General features: G+C 53.2%; 1 protein-coding gene across 1 annotated transcript in view; it reads left to right on the forward strand.

Annotated features, from left to right (window-relative positions):
- LASP1 (LIM and SH3 protein 1) overlaps nt 1–15,182 on the forward strand; it is a 39,420-nt gene extending 24,238 nt beyond the window's left edge. The window contains exons 5-7 of the mRNA XM_041001675.1: nt 11,451–11,607; nt 11,872–11,975; nt 13,216–15,182. Coding sequence (XP_040857609.1) covers nt 11,451–11,607; nt 11,872–11,975; nt 13,216–13,389 — 435 coding nt within the window. The 3' untranslated portion in view covers nt 13,390–15,182. The remainder of the gene's footprint in view (nt 1–11,450; nt 11,608–11,871; nt 11,976–13,215) is intronic.
- The last annotated feature ends 10,734 nt before the right edge of the window (nt 15,183–25,916 follow it).

The following is a 25,916-nucleotide window of genomic DNA, read 5'->3' on the forward strand; positions in this document are numbered from 1 at the left end:
GATCAGTCTCCAGCGAGCTGTCCTCGGCACCTGTGGCCAGAAAATAAGCCTCAGTTTCCTTCTTGGCAGAGCCACAGCCCAGCAGTCTGTGTGGCTCTGGGTTGGCGGTGGGGAGGGGGGATGTTGCTTATTTTGGGCACATGGGGGCAGGGTGCTGCTGCGAGCCACAGAGCAAAATGTGGGCAGAAGAAATGTCTGCAGAAACCTCGGGGCACCCAGCTTCAGTGTGCACCTCAAGCAGGGAGCCGTGTAGTAGTCTGCAACCGGGAGGGGTCAACAAGTTTTCACTTTAACTCTGGGCGCAAGGACCAGGACAGAGGGTGGAGGGGGCCTGGGTTGGAGGTGGCCCACTCACTAGGTCCTCCTTTTTTCCCTCATTCCCTCCTCCTCTCCTGACCCTCCATTTGCCTACTTAGCATACTGCTGTTTTCTGGAGCTTGGCTGGACCACACTCGGGGTGGGCTGTGTGGGGATGCGTGGTTGCCTTTGAGAAGCACAGGGCAGCCGACGGAACCCAGCCGTGCCCAAGAGCGTTTGGCTTTCAAACTTTGACCTGGGACTGTAACAGCCGTTACACTTTATGTGGTGACTCATCAAACAGGGGTTCATTTCCCTAGAGGGCAAAGAAAATCTGGAACTTTGATGAGTGGGCACGTAGCGACGTGGAGGGCGTTGGTGTGTAAAGTTGCTGCTTGTACGTTGATGGGAATGGGAGGTAGCTGGCTGCTAGGTGGTGATTGCAGAGCTCCCCTGGGATCTGGCCAAGTAGGAGGGCTTTGCACAGTGAGGGAGAACTTAGCTGGCCGGGCTGGAACCCTGGCTCGTCTTCCGCCTCTCTGCCTGTCTTAGTCTTCTCTCTTGATATTCTCCTCCCTGTCTGCAGCCCCAGCCCCCCAGCACATTCACCTGTCTTTGCTTCTAGCCTGGGTTTTGGAGGAGCCCTATGACCCCTGCCTCTCTTTCCGAAAGGCCTCCAGATATTCCACCTGTTCTCCCCCATGCCCAATCACTGGAGATGTTCCTGGCTGAAGAGTAAGCAAAAGTCCCTATGGGCCAGAAGTACACACTTGAGGAGATAGCCATCTTATTAAGTAGCCACAGGGCTGGCATTATTTGACCTCTGCTCCAAGTGGTGAAAGTGACTTGAACTGGTGGCTGCTTTGGCAGCTGGGATCTATGAAGAGTGACCTCACAGCTGGTAGATTCAGGGTCTTAGTGAATGCTGGGGGTCTCCACACTCTGGTGTGAGAGCCCCCACAGCAGTGTGACACAGGCAGGTACTGAAGATGTGGACTGACATGCCTCCCACCCCACCCCATGCTGCAGCTCTGGGAAAGGCCCAGGAATCAGCATTTTTGCACATATGGGGGAGGTCTCTGTGCTGCTCAGTGCTACTTGAAGGGTGGGGAGCTGTTGACCTGAAAGTCCATACAAGCTGCCCCAGCCTCCCAGGCCTCCAGGGGCACTCCAGGTCACATGTGAATGCATGACTAAGTTGTCCCAGCCTCACCCTCTGTGGGTAAGAGCATGTTTAAAGCCACCCTTTCTATTTTGCATCCAAAATAGTGCTTCTGTCTGTGGCTTGCCCCTTCCCGGATTAGCTCCAGCTGACTTCTGCTGGCTTCCAAAGTCTGGACTGTCTGGCCGGGGGTGATATTCTAATTCCCCGCATGGGTGGCATTCTACAGAATGGAGAAGGGTGTGCATGTGTGAGTGTTGAAGGTTTAATTTATGTTCATTTTATGTGGAAGGCAGAGAGAGACAGACAGGTGCAGTAGCCAGGGCTAGGTCAGGCTGAGGCCAGGAACCAGGATTCAATAATTCTGGGTCTCCTCTGAGGTGTGTTTGCAGGAAGTTGGGTCAGAAGCACAGGAGACAGCGTGCTGGTAGAGGGTGCAAGCATCCCAGATGGTGGGTTAACCTGTTCGACCATGACACCCATCCTGTGTGAGCTATTTGAAGCTCAACTGGATAGTCAACTCAAGAGAACGAACACTCTTATATTCCTGGCTAGAAACAGAATCCTGGCAGAGCAAGTGCCTATTCAATATTTATGTAACTTCATTATGAGGGCATCAGCTGGGGAAAAGTGAGAAGCAGGAATAAAAGGTTACTATGCTGGCTACCATTAGTGACAGTGTGGGTTCCTGTCCTGTGGTCTGGTAGAGCCATGCACTTCAGAGGTGTCTTTGCGACAGACAGAAATTCTTTCCCTGCCTGTCCGCCACAAAGAAATAACCAGCACTTTGTTTTCTGTAAGTTAACATCAGGTTTCAGAGTCTGGGTAATAATCAGTAGTAAAAAAAAAAAAAAAAGAAAAGAAAAAGAAAAAAATGTTTCCCACAGTCAGATGGTCTGGAAGCAGCTATTGTAGTTTAAGAGCATGCACTTTGCTGTGTAGTTTGAATCCATACCCATCACTTCATGATTCCAATTTTGAATAGACAGGCTGTTATTATTATTATTATTTTTGTCTTGCCACTTCTGTACAGCAGTGGGCTTGAGGACTCAGCTCAATGTAGCGGTCATTCATTCCTTTTCTTCGCTGTACAGCATGGCAGGTTATGCCTCGTTGATTCCTCCGATAGAATGTTGGGAGTTGTTTCCAGGTGCCGTGACTAGCCACACCTATCTCGTGGTGCCTGTGGGGAGCAGAATTACCACCTCTCAGAGTGTGTGGTTGTTCAGGTTTACTGGAGAGGGTCTCCCGGTTCCCTCTGTGAGCCCTGCAGGGGCTAGGACTGGACCCCTATCCTGAGCCATCACCGCTGTAGCCTTGCAGTGATTGGGCTGGTAGGAGGGGCTGCGCTGCTAGGATGCGAGTACAGGAGCCAGAGGTGGATATTGAATCCAGGAACTTTCATACAGGATGTGGTGACTGACTTCATGGCTGGGCCAGACAGACATGCAAACATGTTCATTGTAGCCGTTGTGGAGCTGGTTTAATCCTCTACCTGCAACACTGACATTCCATGGGCGCTAGTTTGTATCCTGGCAGCTACACTTCCAATCTAGCTCCCTGCTTATGTCCTGGGAAAGCAGCAGAGGATGGTCCAAGTCCTTGAGATCCTACACCCAAATGGGAGGCTGGGAAGAAGCTCCTGGTTTCGGATAGCTCAGCTCTGGCCATTGTGGCCACTTGGGGAGTGAACTAGCAGATGGAAGATCTCTGTCTCTCCTTCTGTCTTTGTAAAAATCTGCCTTTCAAATAAAAATAAATAAATCTTAAATATAAATACATTATATTTGTATATTCATACACATATATTTGTTTATTTGTTTCCCAAGGGCAAAGAGACAGACAGAAAGACAGATTTCCTGAGCCAGGCTAAAGCCAGGAGCCAGGAACTTCATCCAGGTCTCCCTGGATGGCAGGGGATGGGGATGTCAGGTGCTTAAGCACTTGGGCCATGTTCTGTTGTTTTCTTAAGCACATTAGCAGGATGCTTGATTGGAAGTGAAACAGTTGGTGCCCCAGTGTGGGCTACTGGTATCACGTGCAGTGACTTAGCCTGCTCTCTCTGCCACAATGTATTTTGACCCAGGATACTGCATACTGGTATTTCTGTATGGATTGAACTTGTATGTTTTTCTGTCCCTGGTGCAGTTGACGGAAAGACCCCAGCTGCTAGGTTACTGGTTGCACTCAGAGCCTGTTTCCCTGCTGACTGGGACCTAGAATCACATGGGGAGTCATGTGTGCATCCAGACTTCCGTTTTCTACTGCAGCCAGGAGGCAGGGGCTTCAGAAAGCGGAACATGAACTGTCAGAGCTTTGGGATGGACCCTGCCTTGTCCTGCTGGAGCCTGGCGGGGCGGGGAGGGGAGTGGTGCTGGTGAAGCAGGCAAGGGGTGGTGCTGGCATCCAGCACATGGCCCTGGTAGGCATGGTGGCAGCACAGAGGCGCAGGGCAGGGCCCAGGCTGAGCTTCTGTTGGTGCGGCCAGGCTGTGACCGCCCTCCTTGGGAGCTCTTGGAACATCTGAGGTGTTTTGGGCCTGGAGCAGGCATCAGCCAGGCCCTTGCCGTTGGGAGGAGCTCCCATTGCCTCTCGGCTGTGTTCACTGCCCCCTCACATGCCTATTTGCTCAGCAAACCGTGAAGTTGGCCAGCAAAGGAATGGAGGCCACTTCCTCATTCTTTGGGGACGGCCGGAACAGGAAGTTAAGGGCATGGGTAATTGGTCCAGGTGTGCCAGGGCAGGGGGAGCTGAGACCCTGCCTTTGCCAAGCCTGTTGACCCCTGTGGCTGATGGGCTGCTTTCCACGTTAGGGTGGCCTCCTGGATGTCATTCCTTGTGAGTGTGAAAGTGGGCGCTGTGGACAGAAGATTAGAACTGGGGCCAAGGCACCCTTGAGCTTGTGGCCACCCTGCTCCAACACCCGTCCTCCAGAGAAGGCCTTTCTGGCTGTGACGTGGTCCTGATGTTTGCAGCCTCAGCTGTTGTAGACAAAGGAAGCCCCACCCTGGAAGTGGCTCGCTTTTCTGTAAGATGTTGCTTAGAGGGGCCAGATCCCACCTTGGAGGGGATGCTGTCGGGCAGAGTGTAAGGGGCTTCTGTGAGTGTAGGTGTGGAGGCTGTTGGCGCTGACAACGGCAGGTGGTGCGTACCTGGGCAGGGAGCCAGTATACACTGTGGCCAGGCTACCTGGATCAGTGAGCCCTAAATTTACAAACGTTTGTCCCTGTGTAGTGGCTTTTAAGGGGCCAGATGGTTCCTACCAGCTGCTTGTGGAGATAGATGCGTCCACACTGGCTTTCAGCCTAGAATTTTCTTGGGCTTCTAGAGCTGGCATGGGGCCTTAGGACTTCCTGGGTAGCGGTAGGTGGTACTGTGGCTTTTTTTGTTTGTTTTTAAAGATTGATTTCTTCCATCTGCTGGTTCACTCCCCAAGTGGCTGCAATGCCCAGGGTTGAGCCAATCTAAAGCCAGGAGCCCGGAGCCACTTCCATATCTCCCATGGGGGTGCAGGGTCTCAAGGCTTTGGGCCGTCCTCTACTGCTTTCCCAGGTCACAAGCAAAGAGCTGGATGGGAAGCAGAGCAGCTGAACAGGAACTGGTACCCATATGGGATCCTGGCACATGCAAGGCAAGGACATTAGTTACCAGGCTTAGGCTTCCATGCTGGGTCTGATACTATGGCTTTGCTTCCAGATGGGGAGACTAAAGCCTAGAGGGGACAGGATCTCTTCAAGGTCCCAGGAGTAGGAGAGGGACTCCTGCTGCCCAGGGACTATGGCATGGAGGGGAGCATGGTGAGGGGGACTGTGCAGCCTGTGACACTGGATGCTTAACCAGGGTGCTACCCTGCCTTGCCCTCCTGGCCAGCCCTGGTACGCAGGAGCAGCCTGGCCCCAGACATGCCCCTGCCCAGGCCACCTGTCAGTCATCACCCATGCAGGTGTAGTGATGCCCAAAAAAGACCTCCAGCATCAGGGACACCTGTTCCTGCAGAGTGCCTATGCCCACTCACCTCCGTCTGCTGCCACCTTTGCACTCCTGGCCCTGGTCACCGTCCTTGGCTCAGCCCTGTTTGCTTCAGTAGAATGTAAACAAGGGACAGAAGTCGCCAGGACAATTGGCTTGGGAAGCTATCTCTTTTCCTGTTACCTTCCCAGCACCTGTGAGCTAGGGGTCACTCAGCAGCGCCTGGGGGAGGCACCTGGGTGCTGTGTACTGTATCTGGATACCCAGGCTGGGTTTCCAGTCTGGCCAGGGCCACCTGTGCTCCCCATGAGAAGAGGCTCCGTCCATGTTGCCCTTTGGGTATGGGTCCCTGCTTGGGTTGAGGGGAGGGGGAAGAAGAGGAAGGAAGCAACATTCCTGGGCTTTGCCCGGTGCTGCCCACCATGGACAGCAGTGTGCACCCGGCAGGAACAATGCCACACTGGCTGGTTGCCACAGCTCTGTGCCCTGCCTGGGCTGGGGCTGGCTCTTATCCCACGTATACACAGCAGATGCCAGGTTGAGGCGAAGGCAGTGGAGAGGATGGAAGTGGATGGCTGAGGCCAAGACAGCAGGGCACGGGATCTTGGGTTCTGTCTGCTCCAGGAAGCGGCAGGCTTTGCCCCACCACCTCTCCTTGTCCATCCCCCCCCCCCCCCCCCCCCCCCCCCCCCCCCCCCCCGGTTTCCAGGATCAGGAAAGGGTAGGGCTGGGTCTGGCGGACAGGAAGTGAGACACAGCTTCCAGTCAGGTGCCTGGGGGCTGCCTCCTGGTGGCCTGCTTTCCCATTTCCCCTGGGGAGCCGGGCAGGGCTGCACCTGTCACGCTGACCCACTTCCTCCTGGCTTCCAGGCCAGCCCAACACCCACGGAATTCTCAGACCCAGGCCCCAGCCTCTTCCCCCCCTCCCCCCCAAGGCTACTGCAGGCAGGAAAGGGGAAAACCTAGGAGCCCCAGGGCCACCTTTCTCTCATCTCGGACTGCTTCCCCCCTCCCTTTTTAAAGATTTATTTATTTTTATTGCGAATGCAAATTTACAAAGAGAAGGAGAGACAGAAAAAGATCTTCCATCCACTGGTTCACTCTAAATGGCTCCAATGGCCAGAGCTGAACTGATCTGAAGCCAGGAGCCAGCTGCTGCTTCTGGATCTCCCATGGGGGTGCAGGATCCCAAAGACTTTAGCCATCCTCTGGTGCCTTTCCAGGCCAACAAGCAGGGAGCTCGTTGGGAAGAGCACCCGGGACACAAACTGATGCCTATAAGGGATCTCAGCACTTGCAGGGGGGAGGATTTAGCCAAATAAATCTCATGCCAGGCCCCCATCTCAGACTTTTTAAATTACTGTTTTTTTGTTTTGTTTTATCAGAAAGTCAGATACACAGACAGAAGCAGAGACAGAGAGGAAGATCTTCTGTCCAATGATTCACTACCCAAACGGCTGCAACGGCTGAAGCTGAGCCAATCTGAAACCAGGAGCTCAGAGCCTCTTCCGGTCTCGGGAGGGGGGTGGTGGTGGTGGTGGTGCAGGGACTCAAGGCTTTGGGCCGTCCTCAATTGTTTTCCTACAACACAAGCAGGGAGCTGGATGGGAAGTGGGGCTGCTGGGATTAGAACTGGCACCCATATGGGATCGTGGTGCGTGCAAGACGAGAACTTCAACTGCTAAGCTGCGGTGCTGGGTCCTAAATTACTATTTTGTGTACAAGGTTGTTAATGTCCTTTTGGTTTTGTAAAGTGATACTTTAGTTTTATATATTTTTAAAAAAATATATATTTTAAAATATTTTATTTTTTTTATTGGAAAGAGAGGAGAGTTCACTAGTTTATTCCCCAAGTGGCGAAAATGGTAGGAGCAGCCAGAACTGAGCTGATCCAAAGCCAGGAGCCAGGAGCTTCTTCCGGGTCTCCCATGCTGGAACAAGGTCTCAAGGCTTTGGAACATCCTCTACTGCTTTCCCAGGCCACAAACAAGGAGCTGGAAGAAATTGGAATAGCCAGGACTAGAACCAGTATCCATATGGATTCCTAGCACATGCAGGATGAGGACTTTAGCCACTAGGCTACCATACCGGGCCCTGTCTTTTCAATCTTAAAATAAATAAATAATTGTTTTTATTTGTTTGAAAGACAGGCAGGCAGGCAGAGCTGAGCAGTTTCAGTCCCCGAACACCTGCAGCAGTCCAGGGCTCCAGCCAGTATGGCCTGCTCCTCCTAGCGTGCACATTAGCAGGAGGCAGGAGTGGAGAGCAGGGCCAGGGCTGCAGCCCACACACTCGGCATCCGAAAGAGTGGCATCGCCACTGCGCCAGATGCCCAGACTGGTGCCAAAAGAGTGTCGAAGCCAGAGAACTCTGCAGCTAAACTGTTCTGGCAAGCAGGGGCTCGGTGAGCTTCCTGCAAAGGCCAGATGAGAGGCACAGGTGGCTTGCAGCCTGACGTCTCTAGCGTGGCTCCTGGGCTCCATTGTCATATCTGCAAGCAGCCATGCATGGGCTTAGCGTATGTGTGCCAGTCAACTTTATTTCTGGAGACTCAAATGTGCATTTTAAACAACTCTTCTTTGCCATGAGATGCTGTGCTCCATGGGGACCTCTCACACTCAAGGATTTGAAAATGTGGACGCGTTCTTAGTTCCTGGGAGTAAGCAGACAGTTAGGAAGCTAGATTTGGCCCACGGCCCAGAGCTCGCAGCCTCTGCTCCAGCCCTGCTGTGGACTAGCACCATGCTTCCTAGGGGAGCCTCTAAAAGGCGTATGATCAGGAGAAGGCATTTGGCACAGGGGGTCAGTTGCTGCTTGGGATTCCAGAATCCCATGTTAGGATGCCTCCTGGTGTGAGTCTTGGTTCAATTTCTTCCTTCCTTCCTTCCTTCCTTCCTTCCTTCCTTCCTTCCTTCCTTCCTTCCTTCCTTTCTTTTCTTTCTTTCTTTTTTAGATTTATTTATTTTTATTGCAAAGTCAGATATACAGAGAGGAACAGAGACAGAGAGGAAGATTTGCCGCCCAGTGATTCACTCCCAAAGTGACTGCAATGGTTGGAGCCACACCGATCTGAAGCTAGAAGCCAGGAGGTCTTCTGGGTCTCCCATGGGGGTGCAGGGTCCCAAGGCTTTGGGCTGTCCTCGACTGCTTTCCCAGGCCACAAGCAGGGAGCTGGATGGGAAGTGGAGCTGCTGGGATTAGAACCCGTGCCCATATGGGATCCCGACATGTTCAAGGCGAAGACTTTAGTCGCTAGGCCATGGTGCTGGGCTCTCAATTTCTTTATTTTTATTTTTAAAGAATTATTTACAGTCCTGGCATGGTAGCCTAGTGGCTAAAGTCCTCACCTTGCATACACTGGTTCTAATCCTGGCTGCCCCACTTCCCATCCTTGTGTCCTGGGAAAGTAGTCGAGGATGGCCTTGTGGCCTTGCACCCACATGGGAAGTGGTGGAAGAATGTCTGGGCTCCTGGCTTCGGATTGGCTCGGGTGTGGCCACTGGGGCCACTTGGGCAGTGAATCAACAGCAGACGGAAGATCTTCCTCTCTGTTTCTCCTCCTCTCTGTGTATCTAACTTTCTAATAAGAATAAAATGAATCTTGAAAAAAAAAAGAATTATTACTTATTTGAAAGGCAAGGTTCTGTATAGATGGAAGGAAAGAGAGATTTTCCATCCCGCTGGTTCATTCTCCATGTGACTGCAATAGCTGGCACCGGGCCAGGCTGAAGGCAGGAGCTCCATTTGCATTCCCACAGAGGTGCAGGGGCCCATGCACTTGATGCTACTTTCTCAGGCCTGCAAGCATGCATTGCAGGTGAACAGCCAGCCTTGGAGTCGTGCCCATATGGGATGCTGGCTTTGCAGGCAGCTACTTTGCTTACTTCGCTGCAGTGCAGACCCACTGGCTGAATTTCTGACCCAACTTCCTGTAGAGGTTTAATAACAGCAGGTGATAACTCAAATTCTTTGTTCATTTTTATTTTATTTTTTTAAAAGATTTATTTGTATTGGACAATCAGATATACAGTGAGGAGGAGAGACAGAGAGGAAGATTTTTTCGTCCATTGGTTCTCTCCCCAAATGACTGCAGTGACCGGAGCTGAGCCAATCTGATGCCAGGAGCCAGGAACTTCTTCCGGGTCTCCCATGCGTGTGCAGAGTCCCAAAGCTTTTGGAAGCAGGACTCCGGGATTAGGACCGGCACCCATATGTGATCCCAGCGCGTGTGAAGTGAGGACTTTAGCTGCTAGGCTATCATGCCGGGCTCGGTAACTCAAAATTCTTGCCACAAACATAAGATCCAGACTGAGTTCCAGGATCCTGGCTTTGGTCTGGTGCAGCCTTGGCTGTCGTGAGGAGTGGAGAGTGGGCCAACAGCTGGGAGTGCTCTTTCTGTTTCTCTGCCCTTCAGAGAGAGTGAAGGCATATGGAATGCATATTCTAGAAGCACAGCCCTGACTGTAGAAGCCACAGAAAGCCTTGGAACCAGGCTGCAGCGTAATCGGCAGGTGCATCGGCATTGGGAAGCCTTTTCAGTTCCACACCCTGGGAGGAACTGCCCTGGGGAGGCCCTGGGAGCTCAACAGTTGCCTGCCCCACCCTCCAGGACCTACTTCCTGGAACCCAGTCCTCCGTGCAGAGGGTGCGAGGCTGTGGATTTACACTGCGAGCCCAGGCCAGGGTCCTCGGGAAGACGGGCTAAGATGAACCCTGTGGGATGGGAGAAGGCGCTGGCACGGTGCTGCATGGTCCTGCCCTTCCCTCATCCTTTGGCTGGGTGACCTTGGACGAGTTCCCCATCACTCTGGTCCACTGGCAAGGCTGGGATGGTGTGTGCTCAGAGGCTGCACCAGCTAATAGATACGGAATAAGTTAACCCCAGTGGCTCCTCCCCCTGCTCCTTGCGCCCACCAGTGGACAGGACTAGGAAGTAGGTTGGGAGGTTCACTTTCACCCTCGCAGCGTGGGTGTTAGCCAGGCCAGGGCTGGCTCCCTCCCCAGTCCGCAGATCCAGCTGCAGGACTTCGCTGTCCGTGAAGTCGTGTGGGATGTAACCGGAGGTCAGGGGGTCTTGGCGCAGCCGTGGTCCGGCTGATTAGGCTGTCTCCCTGGGGAGGGAAGAGAGGCGACCTACAGCCCCAGACCTGCCTTCTCCTGGCTGCTTCCTCTTGATTCCTGTCCAAGAAAACACTGCTGCAGATCTCTGATTGTCCCAGCCAGAGTCATGTGTCCATCACAGAACCAGTCACCATCTGTCTAGGGGATAGTTGCTGTGGCCAGCTCTGTGTTTTAAGGACACAGTTGGTGCCATCTGCTTGGATGCTCTCCTGGTTGCCGGGGCTGATGCTGACGGCCCCAAGCCACTCTCAGGTCTTGGTACCCAGTCCTCAAGTAAGGTGACGCCCAGCTTAAGGCTTCTGGGTGCAGGGATAGAAATGGGGGTTTCTGCAGTCAGAAGAGTGGAGTCTGAATCGAGGGGTTGAAGCCCCCGTCCTCTGTGGGGGTGCACTTGCACAGAGCTGGTCCTCTGGGTCTTTGTACAGATGTGCAACCTGATGGACTCATCAGGAATGAGGGCTTGGAGAAGGGCTCATGTCCAAGGCCATGGTCTGCCTATGTGGGAGCCTGGCACTTCTTGGCTTCGCAGGCTGGGTAGGGTCCTCTGAGGGCGTCCCTGGTTTCACCAGCAAACAGGGGCCATTGCTTTTGCTCCTGTTGCTGAGGGACAGGGTGGGCACTCTGCACAGTGTGCACTTGGCTCTGGTCCTTATGTTCTTCAGTGACAGGTGTGTGTGTGTGTGTGTGTGTGTGTGTGTGTGTGTGTGTGTGTGTGTGTGTGTGTAGATGCTGGTGTCCCATTTTACAGACAGGGAAACTGAAGCCAGGCAGGGCTGAGTTGCTGTTGATTTGAATGCCCAGGGTGGGGACTGTCTTACCTTCCAGGGACCTCGAGTGGCACCCAGAGGGGATTGGTTGATTGGTAGTAAGATCTTTGACCCAACACTTGCTGGCCTCACAGATAAAATACCACGAGGAGTTTGAGAAGAGCCGTATGGGCCCCAGTGGGGGTGAGGGCCTGGAGCCCGAGCGTCGGGAGTCCCAGGAGAGCAGCAGCTACCGGCGGCCCCCGGAGCAGCAGCAGCCGCAGCCCCACCACATCCCAACCAGTACCCCTGGTGAGCAGCGACCTGTGGGGGTGGCAGGCAGAGGACTGGCCAGGCCGGCTTGGGGCCGGGGAGGAGGTGGGGAGGGGCACCAGCATGCACATGTGCACATATGCAGTTGCCTCCCAGATACCAGGCCCTCAGGGTGAAGGAGCCCAGAGCCTTGCTGTGTGCAAAGAGACCTTGAGAGTGGTGGTCAGGCACGGTGGGGGGCCCTGAGAGGTCAGGGGGTTTAGCAAGCAGTCACTGAGCCCTGTCTCACCCTGCTCCTTCCAGTCTACCAGCAGCCCCAGCCACAGCAGGTGGCTCAGTCCTACGGTGGCTACAAGGAGCCTGCAGCCCCGGTTTCTGTCCAGCGAAGTGCCCCAGGCGGGGGTGGGGTAAGTGAGCCCTGCCTGAAGAGAGACCCTGGAGGTGGGGAACCCTCAGGTGGGGGGTGGGTCTGAGGAGCCCAGAGGCTGTGGGGGCTCTGGGATGAGCCAGTCCCCCATGGTCTGTATCCAGGAGCTGAACTCCTGACCCCGGAAGCATGGTGGAGTGGGCAGACTCGGGCTGGGATTGGGGGTGCTATGGACAATCACTCTTGTCCTGCCCAGGCCATTTCCCTTCAAGGCAGAGAGAGTGCAGAAGTGCACGAGTGAGTTACGAGGTTCTATCTCGTGGTTTTCTCCTCCAAGTACCTGTAACAGCCATGGCTGGACCAGTGTGAAGCTAGGAGCCTGGAACCCCAGCCAGGTCTCCCACTGGAGTGGCAGGGTCCTAAGTACGTGGGCCATCATCTTCTGCTTTCCAGGCTGGACCCAAAGCGGAACAGAGTGACTCAAACCAGCACCCCCGGGGATGCTGGCGTTGTGTGCGGCAGCTTGACCCATTGCTGTTTTCTATCCTCAGAGCTGACTGTCTTCAGCGCTCCTTTTCCCACTTGACAAGCGTGCCCTGCTAACTTGCACGTGTCCGCCAACAGGGCTGAAGCTTCCCCACAGCCTAGGTCATGTCCTCTTGGCTCGCCTCCTTTGGGCCAGCCTGCACACATGTGGGAAGGGGTGGGATCTGCACATCCCACTGCCCAGCTTCTGCGGGTAAAGCTGAGCCTCTGTGTCACGCACCTGGGAGCTCACTGCAGTTCTTCAGGAGCAGAAGAGAAGCAGCTGGACAGACGAGGGAGCTGATGCTCTGTCATCAGAAATGGCAGTCGCAGGTGCACCTGGGGGTGCTCACCTGAGCCTCAGGGATGGGGCTGGGAGCAGGGACCACTTCCCTGTCCACTTGAGTCTTCCATCCCAGTGAGAGAGCAGTCAAGACACAGCAGTATCAGCCAAAGTTGGCTGGTGGCCCAGGCTGGAGTAAGTGGCACAGGGTAATGAGCAGGTGCAGATGCCCCAAGGCAGGAATGTTCTAAGAGAGACCCGGGAGGCCTCTGTCCCTGTCCTGACTGCGGCCCTGGGAGGACCCCAAGCATACCTAGTCAAAGTGGGCAGCTCTCAGAAAGACCCAGAGTAGACTGCGGGCTGGAGGCCAGCGCTCGGCTCGGCTCCCCACGGGCTCTGCTGGTGCCGGGGTGTCTATAGAGAGAAGTGCAGGCCTGGGCCCTGGACTGACGGACTGCACTGCCTCCCACAGAAGCGGTACCGCGCTGTGTATGACTACAGCGCTGCCGACGAGGATGAAGTCTCCTTCCAGGACGGGGACACGATCGTCAACGTGCAGCAGATTGACGACGGCTGGATGTACGGCACCGTGGAGCGCACGGGCGACACAGGCATGCTGCCAGCCAACTACGTGGAGGCCATCTGAGCTCCCTAGCGCCCCCGTCCCGTCTTGTCTCTCTCCAGCACATTCCACGGCATCGCATCCGTCCAGCCACCCCGCAGTATCTCTGTTGTTAAATTCCGCGACAGCTTGTGAGTGTGTGTGTGAGTGTGTGTGTCCCCTCCCTGGCTTCCCTGGCCAGCTGAATCCTAGCTCTGCTGCTGTCGCCAGCTCCTTCGGCCAGCAGGTCTTCCCTCTGACTCACTTCTTGATTTTTCTCTCTGGATAGAGCAGGCCTGGGCCTCTCTGAGGGAGACCTCTGCCCTCCATCCCGGGCCTTGCCTGCCTCTCATTTTGTTCCCCCTCAGACTCCCCTGCCCAGCTCCTCATACATCTAAACATTCCAGAAAGCTCCTGACTCCTAGGACCAACCCCAGCCACCACCAGGCTGGGACTCTGTGCCATGTTGGGATTCAGGCCATGAGCTCTGCCTCTCTGTCCCACGGAGAGGGCTGCTGGTCCACCAGGGGTTCTCCACCAGGGCAAGGAGGGCACCTCACACAGAGTGAGCTGTGTTTGACACCCACAGGCATTCCTTCTGCCCGCACAGGCTATAGAGTGAACTGAGAGCCACCACCCCTGGAGTAGCGTGGCCATACCAGGAGCCGGCTGCAGGAGGGAGGGCTGTGGTGAAGCTCTTTGTCCCTCCTGCCCCCTGGGGACCCTCACTTAAACTCCCTGGAAGTTGGGTGGGTCCTGCAGGTCAGGAAGGGACCCCCCGGGGGCCTTTAGTACTATACCCTGGCCCCTAGTACCTGGATCTGGTGGGTGACTACCCCTGCCTCGTGCTCATAGAAGAGCCACCTCCTCCACCACCACTGCCCAGAGTCTGATGGACTTGGACCTGGGCGAAGCCTCCAGGTTGGGGGCAGGGGGTATGTGCCAGGGGTGGGAGAGTGGAAGTAAGATCTTGGGACGTATCCACAAGTGTAGGCTCCTGAGTGGGGCTGGAGCCCCCAAAGCCTGCACGCTGAGCCCACTGGGAGGGGAGAGAAGTTGATGATGTTGTTCTGGAGTAGAAACTTCTCCCTTTCCTTTCATCTCCAAGTGGAGAAAGCTGTCCCGGCCCCTCTGCGGGAAGTGAGGGCGGCTGACAGAGCTGCCTTGAGCTTGCTCCCGGCGTGTTCTCCCCCCTTCCCCCGACCATCTCTGTGGCATCTGCACGGTGGGTTCCCATCACGTGCCCAGAGGCCCTCTGGAAGCAGGGACAGGATTCCAGGGCTATAAAACTGGAAGCCGGGTCTCCGAGGTGAGAAGGGAAAGATGGTGCTATATCCCAGTCCCCTCCCGGCTCGGCTCATGGGCGCCGGTTTGACTTCTGTCCGGGCTTTCTTGTCACCCTTCCATCGTCCCCTTGCGTCTCAGCAGCCCCCCAACCCTGGTTGACGTCCTGTGCCCCTGGGCCGTGGCGCCCTATAGCTCAGGAGTCTGTCCCAGACAGAGCTTGAGGAAGCGGTTCTGGGCGATAGGCTGCTGGGTGTCGCTTTGGGCTCTTGGCAGGCTCTTGGTAAAGGACAAGCCCGGGCAGGCGCGATCCATTCCATTTCCTCTTGATCTCAAAGCACAATGGATTTGGGGATCAAAGGTCAAGAGCACATCCTGCAGGGCACCCGTGGGTGGGGAGGACACCCGTGGCCAGCCTCGTGTTTGCAGGCATCTTGCTACCGACCCCGCCTCTCCTGGACTAGGGGCATTGCCCTATCCATCCCCCACAGAGAGCAGGGGCTGCCGCTGTGGTGCTGAGGAGCCTTGGGGGGCTGTCGGGAGCCTGTCCCTTCCCGGAACTGAGCCCACCCTGGAGAGCACAGAGCCTTCGTCTCCCCGGGCTGGGCTGGGCCCCTGGTGGAGCCTTCGTCTCCCCGGGCTGGGCTGGGTCCCTGGTGGAGCCTTTGAGGCAGTTGTCTCAGCCCATTCATCACAGAGAAAAAGTGATGTGTCCAAAAGCAAGAATGTGAATGTGACTTTTGTGGACCAATAAGAAGATACCAACAGCCCCCCGAGAAATGTGAACCCTCCCTGCTCCTCCCCGTGTCCCCCCCCCCCCCCGTTGGGCGCCCCAAGGACAGCTCTCACCACATTTCTGCCTCCATTGCCCCTCACAATGCACTTTGGGGCTTTTTTTTTTAATAGTTGGGGAAATATAAAAAAATAAGAGCAGCACCCCACAAGCCTGTATTTGAAAGGCAGCGGAAGCGGCAGCCGTGCAGCGCCCGCCCCATTCTGCATCACATGCGTGTATGTGTGAAGCCACCTGCTCATCTTTTCCACGGGGTCCTTGTCTCTTGCCGTCTGTTTTGGTCCCCTCCCCCAACCCGTGGGCTGTGCGTGGGATCAAATCTCTCTGGCCTGCTGGGATTCTGAACATTTGACTTGAACCACAAATGAATCTCCCAGTGACTCAAATAAAAGTATAATTTTTACCTGCGGACTTGGTTTCCTCCTTGGCTCTGGGGTGGAGGGGGGAAGGTGTCGCAGCTGCTGCGTGTGTGTGTGTGTGTGTGTGTGTGTGTGTGTACACGCGTGCGCACGTCCTGGGTGTTTGGAGCCAGTGAGCTGCTCTCCCAGATGTGGGTCTTGGCACCTACTTGCTCATTTTTTAAAAAATATTTATTTATTTAAAATAATTATGAGAAAGCTCTTCCATCTTTTGGTTCACTCCCCAAATAACTCCAAGGCAGGAGCTGCGGCAGGCAGGAGCCAGAAGCTTCTTCCGGGTTTCCCATGTGGGTGCAGGGACTCACGTAATTGAGCCATCATCTAGCCTGGTACAAATGAAGGTGCCAGGACTGGAACAGGCACACAGGCATCCTGAATGTGGCCAACCCCTACACCATGTCACCTGTCCCAAGCTTGCTCCTTTAGTTTTTTTTTTTTTTTTTTTTTAAGATTTGTTTGTTTTAATTGGAAAGGCAGATACACAGAGAGGAGGAGAGACCAGAGCAAGATTTTCCATCCCAAGTGGCTGCAATGGCCAGAGCTTGTTTATTTTTAAAGATTGATTTATTTTTGTTTGAGAGGTAGATTTACAGAGAGGAGAGACAAAAAGATCTTCCATACACTGGTTCACTCCCCAGATGGCTGCAATGGCCGGAAGCTGAGCCAATCTGAAGCCAGGAGCTTCCTCCAGGTCTCCCATGTGGGTGCAGGGTACCGAGGCTTTGGGCCGTCCTTGACTGCTTTCCCAGACCACAAGCAGGGAGCTGGATGGGAAGTAGAGCAGCCAGGGCACAAAACACACCCATATGCAATGTTGGCACTTGCAGGTGGAGGATTAGCTAGTGAGCCATTGCCCTATTTATTCGTATTTAAGATATGTTTGGAATGCAATACCATCCACTGATTCATTCCTCAATTAGTTACAAAAGGCAGGAACCAGGAACTGTTCAAGCCCTCTGCTGCCTGCCCCAGGGCATTAGCAGGGAGCTGCTAGGACATGAACTGGCTGCTGGTGATGGGTTGCCAGCATCTCCAGCGGCAGTTTAGTCCACTTCACTGTTAACATGGCCTTCTGTTCTTGCTTGTTGACAACACTCTTGCACAAGCCTGTTGCTGGCGGCTGTCCCCTTATCACCTCCTGCCTAGTCTGGTGACCCTCCCAGAATTGTCCTCACTTCCTTAGTTATGCATCAGCTTCCCCATCTGCTGGTGGACTCACCTTGAATGCCTTGCTGCCTGGGCAGGCGTGGAACTGCTGGGCAAAGCCAGGCTGGACTCAGGAATGAGCTTGGCAGGGCCAGGACACTCTCTGATAGGGTTTGAGGTTCCAGTGGTTGAGACCTGGAATAACGAGCGACCCGCTGCGACACCCCTGATGCTGTTCAGATGCGCTGTTGAACCCGTTTTCCTCCAGCCTTCTGACAGCTCTGGGAGAGAAGGGTGTACTTCAGTGTTTGCTCTCACAGGCGCGCTGGGCCACAGAGTTGTGCAGTGGAAGTCCTGTCAGCGGTCCAGCCGGGGGCCTCAGGAGCGCCCCCTGGTGCCCTGGCCGGCCGGCCGGTGCTTCGCCCTTCGCTGTGTTACATCGTCGCGTCCCAAGCAGCATGTTCCGAGGCAGGTGCCCGGATCTGTGACTTGTGACCGCCACCCCTCTTGCTGTTAGGGTTGGGAAGAGGACAATGGAAGTGAGGAGAAGCCAGTCCCTTCCAGTCCCATTCGGCCATCAGTGGGCTCCATGTCCACCTGCTTGTTGGGACCCCTTGAGCGCAGGCCTTCACAGCCTCAGGCTGAGCAGAGTAGGGAGGCGAGAGAAAGCCCGGTCCCCACAGTGAGCAGGAGCTGGAATGGCTGAGGGGGGATATGAAGGTGCTGGAGGAGCTGCCTGCCTCGTGCTTCCCACACTGGACAGGAAGGCCTGGGCATAGCTTGGGGGCACTGCTGCCAGTCTCCTGCCAGCTCACAGAAAGCTTTGTGCACTGCCTCTGGGGCTGACCCCCAAAAGGAGTTTCTAGACCTGCTAGGAGTGACTCCAGCATTCACGAGATGTCACAAAGATCTTAACCTCCAGGCTCCCTTTTAACGCTCTTTTAACACTTATTTTTTATTTGTTTGAAAGGCAGGGAGTGAGCCGCCTGTTGCCTTACTCTCCCATGTCCCCAATGGCTAGGACCAGGCTGGGCTGTAGCCGGGAGCTGGCAGCTACATCCTTGAGTCCCCTGTGGCTGCAAGAGTTACCACCTGCTGTCTTCCAGGAGCCCTTCTGTGCTACCCACACAGGTAGAATACAGAGCAGTGCCAGGGCACTTTCCAGCATGAAATGTGGGCATCCAACCAGTTAAGCCACATGCTTGCCCCCTCAGGGAATTTTCCAAAATTGAATAGGAAATAATTAGGGATTTAATTAGGGTTTGCCTATAGAAAGGCAAAAGGAGCTAGTGTTGTGGCAGAGTGAGATAAGCCACCATTTGGGACACCAGCATCCCATATCAGCATGACGCTCGGAGGGTCAGCTACTCTACGTCCAACCCAGCTTCCTCCAAATCTGTCTGGGGAAGCAGCAGAAGACAGCCCCAGTCTGTGGGCCCCTGCCACTCATGTGGGCAACCTGGATGAAGTCCTTAGCGCCTGGTTTCAGCCTGGCTCAGTTCTGGCTGTTGCAACCGTTTCTAGAGTGAACCAGCCGATAGATGAGAGCTCTCTCTTTTAATTAGATAAGCAAATCTTAAAAACAAAACAGAAACAGAAACAGCTGCACAGGGGCAGGTAGTTGGTGTGGAGGTCAGGAAATCACTTAGGAGGCCGGTGTCAAGGGAGGACCTGCAGACAAGTCCCCAGCCGCGTCGCCAGGCCCAGCGTCCTGTTGCTGCACATTCCGGAGGCAGAAGCATTGCCACCGTGTGTCTCCTGACTTTGACCTGGCCCAGCTTGGCCTGTGCGAGCATTTGAGGAATGAATCAGCAGAAGGAAAAATGTGCGTTTGTTTCTCACTGCCCAGCCCATCTCTCGCTCTCTATCTTTTTTAAAAAGGTTTGTTTTATTTGAAAGGCAGATTTAAAGAGCATTAAGGAGAGATTGAGATTTTCTATCTGCTGATCCACTTTCCAAGTGGCTGCAATGGCCAGAGCTCAGCCAATCTGAAGCCGGGACTTCTTCTGTGTCTTCCACACGAGTGCAGGGTCCCAAGGCTTTGGGCCGTTCTCCACTGTCTTCTTAGGCCATCAGCAGGGAGCTGGAACAGAAATGGAGCAGCTGGACACAGACTGGTGCCCATATGTACCCCTGTCTCTACAAAACCAAACAAAAACACCAAAAGCAGCATGATATGACCATCTTTGAAAAAAAAATAATAAAAGACACAAGACCTCCTTTTCCTTTTGGTCTCAGGGAAAACCACTGGAATGTCCTTCTTCTGGAATGAGTGTGCTGCACGGGTCGGGGTGAAGAGGGTGCAGAAGGGAGCCAGCTGGGGGTGAGGGGGCGGTGCCTCTGCAGGAGAGGAATGGAATGGAAGGAACCACAAAACCAAGGTGCGTGACACAAAACAAGCTGTGCCGCAGGGTGGAGGGGCCATCCCAACTGCCAGGGTCAGCTGGTCTGGGGCATGGGGAAAGAGCAGGGAGTGTGGCGTGTGTGTGTGCAAGGCTGGTGAGAAGGCCCAGGTTCTGAGCTGTGAAACGCCAGGCCAGCTCCCGAGCGGCTGCAAGCCCCGTGAGGCCCTCAGCTGCAGGAGGTGCCCTGGTGTCCTCTGCCACCTTATGGTTGTCAGAACCTGCCATTGGCCTGCCCAACTTTTTGTTTGTTTGTTTTGGTAAAAAGTATTTATTTATTTGTAAAGATTTATTTTTTCTTGGAAAGGAAGATATGCAGAGGGGAGAGACAGAAAGGAAGATCTTCGCTCCACTGATTCACTCCCCAAGTGACCTCAGTGGCTGGAGCTGAGCCGATCAGAAGCCAGGAGTCAGGAGCTTCCTCTGGGTCTCCCACGTGGTTGCAGGATCCCAAGGCTTTGGACCGACCTCCCAGGCCACAAGCAGGGAGCCAGACGGGAAGCGGGGCTGCAGGGATTAGAACCAGCGTCTATATGGGATCCTGGACTATGTAAGGCAAGGATTTACTTATTTATTTGAGAGACAGAGTTAAAGAGAAAGAGGGAGAGACTGAGATCTTCCATCCACTGGTTCTCTTCCCAAATGGTTACAGTCTGGACCACTTATGAGGCTTGAGTGCCAGTGAGGGAAGGTGAGGGAAGGAGAGAGCGGTCAGGGGACTCACGCAGGGGGACCACAGCCAAGGCTTGCACGCTCTCGTGGGATGCTCGTCACATTTAGATGCAAAGCTCGCGGGCCCGGCCTCGGCCCTGGTCTCCACCTAGCGGGTCCCCGGCTGCCGTGGCAGCCGTGCCTTGTGATTGGCGGCCGGTGGCGGAGGCGGAGTCGGCAGCAGGAGGAGCCGCAGCATCCCGGAGCTGGCTGCGGGCCTGGGGGTGGAGGCCGAGCCGCGCGGGAAGGAGCCATCGCCCCGCACCCCGCGCCTGCTCCGTGCCCGCGGTCCGCACTTGCCCAGGACCCGGGGGCCTCGCCAGTCCGGCGCTCCACAATGCTGGATATCTTCATCCTGATGTTCTTTGCCATCATAGGCCTGGTCATCCTGTCCTACATCATTTACCTGCTCTAGGCACCGGAGGCTGCGGCCTGGAGGGTATCATGGAGCTGATGGCCCAGCAGCCTGCTAGCGGACGCCGGTGGAGCTGTGCTTCTGGTCGTTGTGACGGGTATAGATTCAGAAACAAAACCAAGAGAGAGCTGGCTTTCCTATCGTTCTGGCCCGCAGATGCATCGTGCCGAGCCGAATAGGAAACACCACCTCCTTTCTTTGGGACCTAATTATAAAAATACATGCATATATGGTTTTATAGTATATATAAAACATATATACATGTATGTGTGCATGTGTGTTTATGCATAGTTCTTTCATAAAACTGAAGCCCACAATGCAAAGAATTTTGCAGTCTGTTGGGCGGAGGGAGGCAGGTGTGTCTGGTGGGAGCCAGCGGGCTACTATTATTTGATTTCTTTTCCAGGTGAGAAACTGAACTAGTTGTCTGTTCTCTCCTGCGATTAAGGGCAAAACATATTTTTCTAGGTCAGCAGAGGGGTTTGCACATCCGATCTAATTGCATTCATTGATTAGCTAATTAGTGAGTCATTCTCTCTGGAGGATGAATGAGGTTTACTTGGGGTGGGCTCTGGGAGTGGGAGAGGGCGATGCCCGTGTTCTCGGGAGCTGAGGCACTCTGCCGGGAACAGCGAGGGATGCTGAAGGGGTTTCCTGGCGTGGGCTGTGGCCTCCGCCTCTGTCCGCGGCTCACCCTTTGTGTTTGGTCTCCCGCAGCTCCTGGTCTGCAGTCGGTCCCGAGGCCTCGCAGCAGCAGCAGCAGCAGGAGCAGTCCCGCTGGCCAGCAGACATCTTCCAGAGCATTCCAAATGAGGTCAACCCCTGGCAGGTCCCGGGGTTTTTGTGCTCGGAGGCAGTCCGCTGCGACGGCAGCAGTTTGGGGTAGTGGCCGGCAGGCATGGTGTGCATTCGGGCTGTGGACAGAGCGTGTTGAGAATACAGGGTTGAGATGTATACTCCTTAAGCTGCCACGGAGGATATTCCAAGTCTCATTCCGACTGCCTTTCTTTAAACTCAGCTGCACTTGACTCCGAGGGGCGTGCTTCCTTTCTCTGATGTGCTGGGTTGCTTGTGGATTGAAGAGCAAGTCAGCTGTCTTGACTGCCGGCTGGGGCGGAATGGTTGTCCTGGTCTCCTCTTCAGCCAAGAAGAGCTTGTCATCGATGATTCATCATTTCTTTCCCAATTCGTAGCATGCGTGCCCCGGCTCCCAGCTCCAAGATAACTGTTAGATAGTCATTTTTATTACCTACCTGAATTATAAGTAATGAAAAAAGATGGTTACCACCAATCCTACTCACAGAAAAATCTCTTTCCCGTGAGTGAGCGTGTGAGTGTGTGTTTAGTAGTGTCAAATGTTCCCATTTGGTTTGGGAACAATTTTTCAACGTGTTTCTTTGTGCAGTTAGAGTTGAAAAAAATCCATTTATTTTAGGTTCAGAATGAAATTTGCCTCCAAATCTTTGGTATTTATGCCTTTCAAAATCTATCATAACTATCCCATGTTTTATTTTTACTTTCTAGCATAAAAATAAATATTGAGAAGAATGACATCACAGTTTTTAGTAATAGTGTTATGTTTAATTGTTGTGGAGAGACAGAGAAAGATCTTCTGTCTGCTGTTTTACTCCCTAAGTGGCCACAATGGTCAGAACTGATCTGATCTGAAGCCAGGAGCCAGGAGCTTCTTCGGTCTCCCACACAGGTGCAGGGTCCCAAGGCTTTGGGCCGTCCTTGACTGCTTTCCCAGGCCACAGGCAGGGAGCTGGATGGGAAGTGGAGCAGCTGGGACAGGAACCAGTGCCCATATGGGATCTTGGTGCATACAAGATGAAAACTTTAGCCTCTAGGTTCCACACTGGGCTTTAAATTTATTTATTTATTTAAAATTTTATTTTTATTGGAAAGTTAGATAAACAGAGAAGAAGGGACACAGAGAGGAAGATCTTCCGTCTGATGATGAATTCCCCAAATTGCCACAATGGCCGGAGCCACACTGATCCGAAGCCAAGAGACTGGAACCTCTTTTGGCTCTCCCACACGTGTACATGGTTCCAAGGCTTTGGGCTAATCTTAACTGCTTTCCTACGACACAAGCAGGGAGCTGGATGGGAAGCAGGGCTGCTGGGATTAGAACTGGCGCCCATATAAGATCCCAGTGATTACATGGTGAGGACTTTAGCTGTTAGGCTACCGCGCCTGGCCCCTACATTTATTTTTAAAGATTTATTTGATTTTACTTGAAATCAGAGTTACAGAGAGAGTGATTGACAGAAAGAGACCTTTCATCTGCTGATTTGCTGTCCAAATGACCAGAGCTGGCCAGTCTGAAGCTGGGAGCCTGATGGTTCAGTCCAGATCTCCTATATGGGTGCAGGGGCCCATAGACTTGGGCTATCTTCCTCTGCTTTCCCAGGCTATTAGCAGGGACCTGGAGTGGAAGTGAAGCAGCTGGGGTATGAAACAGCACCCAACAGGGATACCAGTGCCGAAGGGGGAGGGTCAGTGTGCTGTGCCACCATGCCAGTCCTGAGAAAACATTTTTGAGTAACATTACAATCAAGGGCTTAATAATGAGAGATAATTAAGTAAAAAGATGGTCGTTCAGCAGTAATATTGGCAAAGGTGTAAAGTCAAATAACAGGCCTGACACGAGAGTCTGTTTAACTGGGCCCCATCTTAGGTGAGATAAGCACCCCACCTGGGAGACGGTAACCTGCTGAGAAAATTGCATCCTGCTGGCAGGAATGCTTGAACCCGTGACAGGGCTGTTCCAGCATGACTAAAAGAAAAATGCGTTTTACCTGGTATAACAAAGGCTTCAAAGTTAGAAATTGCTTCATCTCTAAGCTAGTTCTGCATTAGCTCAGTCCCCATGAACCCTTCTAGGTTTGTGGTTTTGCATTACAAATGCATCCGTGCTGCAGTTCAGGGTTGAGAGGGCACCAACCCCTCTTTACTGCTTTATTTGAAAGGCAACGTTACACAGAGAGAAGGAAAGACAGAGAGATCCATCTTCCATCTGCTGGTTCACTCCCCAAATGGCTGGGGCTGGGCCAGGCTGAAGCCAGGAGTTTCTTTCAGGTCTCCTACCTGGGTTTAGGGGCCAGGGACTTGAGCCATCCTTTGCTGCTTTCCCAGGCCATCAACAGGGAGCTAGATTGGAAGTGTAGCAGCTGGGACTCAAACTGGTGCTCATATGGGGTATTAATGACACAGATGTCAGCTTTACCTGCTATGTCACAATGCTAGCCACCCCTTAGCATAACTTTTTAAAAAAATATATTTATTTTGTTTTTGATAATTTTTACATATTTGATTAGGGTGCAAAGGGCCAAGGGCCAGAGGAAAGCGGGTGACACCATTGTTTCCACATTCTCCCTTTTCATTACTGTATCTGGGGGGAGGACAGACAAGGGGAGAAGCCACACTCAGTCTCCTGACCATCCCTGGGTCCCTGATGTGGGGCAAGCTCTGAGGGTCCTGCTTGAGTGGTTTTGATAATTCAACAGTTCTGAATTGCTGCTGATCTTGCCACTCTTATCACGTTGAAATCTCCAGTATCCACTGGCTGACACAGTTTACCCTAGAATCTCCATTTGCCCGGGTATTCACTGCCAAATCTTTTTTTGTTTGTTTGTTTGCTTTTTTTAAAAAAGATTTATTTATTTTTATTAGAGAGGCAGATACACAGGAGGAGAGACAGAAAGGAGGAGAGACAGAGAGGAAGATTTTCCATCTGCTGTTGATTCACTCCCCAAGTGGCCCCCGAGCTAAGCCGATCCAAAGCCAGGAGCCAGAGGCCTCTTCTGGGTCCCCCACATGGGTGCAGGGTCCCAAGGCTTTGGACCATCCTTGATTGCCTTCTTAGGCCACAGACAGGGGGCTGGATGGGAAGCGGGGTCGCTGATATTAGAACTGTTGCCCATATGGGATCCCAGTGTGTTCAAGGCGAGGACTTTAGCCGCTCAGCTACCGTGCCGGATCCTCACTGGCAATTATTTGATGGGATAGTTAGTTGACTTGTTCTGTCCTCCGGCCTCTGCCATGATACCAGATGTCCTCCACAGGCTCTAGTGTACTGCCATATCCTCCATGAGATGGACATGCAGTCCACTGCCCTGTCCAAGTCACCGAGGAGGCCCAGCTCTGACACTCGTACTCCACGGCCAGACCATGGAACCTGTAGTTCTCTCCATGTTTGGAGTTCTGAGTCCAGCAATTCAAAAACACCTCATCAGAGGTGATCCCAGACCTGCTTCCTCTGTGAGCATGTCAATATAGGGTCTGGCCCATTCCATCGCCCAAATCTACTCACGCGTGCACTGGTAGTTGTAATTGCTGGGTCAGTTCTGTCTCCAGCCCTATCTTCTATGCAAATCAATGGGTGCTGCAGTCCAGCTCAGTCCTGCCTACTGCACACTTGGCCTTCATGCAAAGCAGTGGGAGTTGCAGCCCAGTCAGAGCGACTCACAATACCCCCACCAGACCTACTCCCCACCCATATGGGATCCCGGCAGACGAAGGCAAGGATTTAGCCACTGGGCCAGCGTGCTGAGCCCAGGAATAACCTTCATAAAAGGAAAAAAGAGCAGAAAGTCCAGGTTTTTTAATTTGCTCAATCTCCTTGTTTTGAAAAAGGCACAGGCTAGGTTATCTGATTTTGCAGTTTTCATAGTTACAGTATCATGACTACTCCAGAGTTAGAATGGACACTCTCAGAGTTTTCAGGCTATGGATTTTGCAAATGCTTATTTTATTGTTATTATTATTATCATTTGGCAATATGAATGTCTATACCATCTCTTAAATATGAATACTAATGATGATCATGTGCTTTTGCAAGTTAATCTCCCATCTTAAAGTTTGATACAACAGTTGATTCCAGATGACAAATGTGTTCAGCAAAATTACTGAGTTGAGGCAACTGAAAATTTGGTCACGGGCCCGGCTTAGTGGCTAAAAGTTCTCACCTTGCACGGGCTGGGATCTCATATGGATGCCAGTTCTAATCCCAGTGGCCCTGCTTTCCATTCAGCTCCCTGCTTGTGGCCTAGGAAAGCAGTCAAGGATGGCCCAGATCCTTGGGACCCTGCACCCGTGTGGGAGACCTGGAAGAAGCTCCTGACTCCTGGTTTCGGATCGGCTCAGCTCTGGCCATAGCAGTCACTTGAGTGAATCATTGGATGGAAGATCTTCCTCTCTATCTCTCCTCCTCTCTGTATATCTGCCTTTCTAATAAAAATAAAAAATCTTAAAAAAAAATTTGGTCACAAATCTTACACATCTTAATAGTCAAATGGAGAATTCATCAGTTTTTTTTTTTTTTTTTAAAAACTAGTGGCAAAATGATACGATTTATCTATTGTAAACAAAGAATGAATCACACTAGTCATGAATTT

This window comes from Ochotona curzoniae, unplaced genomic scaffold (assembly GCF_017591425.1).
Source record: "Ochotona curzoniae isolate NIBS_2020 unplaced genomic scaffold, NIBS_Ocur_1.0 scaffold_2453, whole genome shotgun sequence".
In the NCBI taxonomy this organism is placed as follows: domain Eukaryota; kingdom Metazoa; phylum Chordata; class Mammalia; order Lagomorpha; family Ochotonidae; genus Ochotona; species Ochotona curzoniae.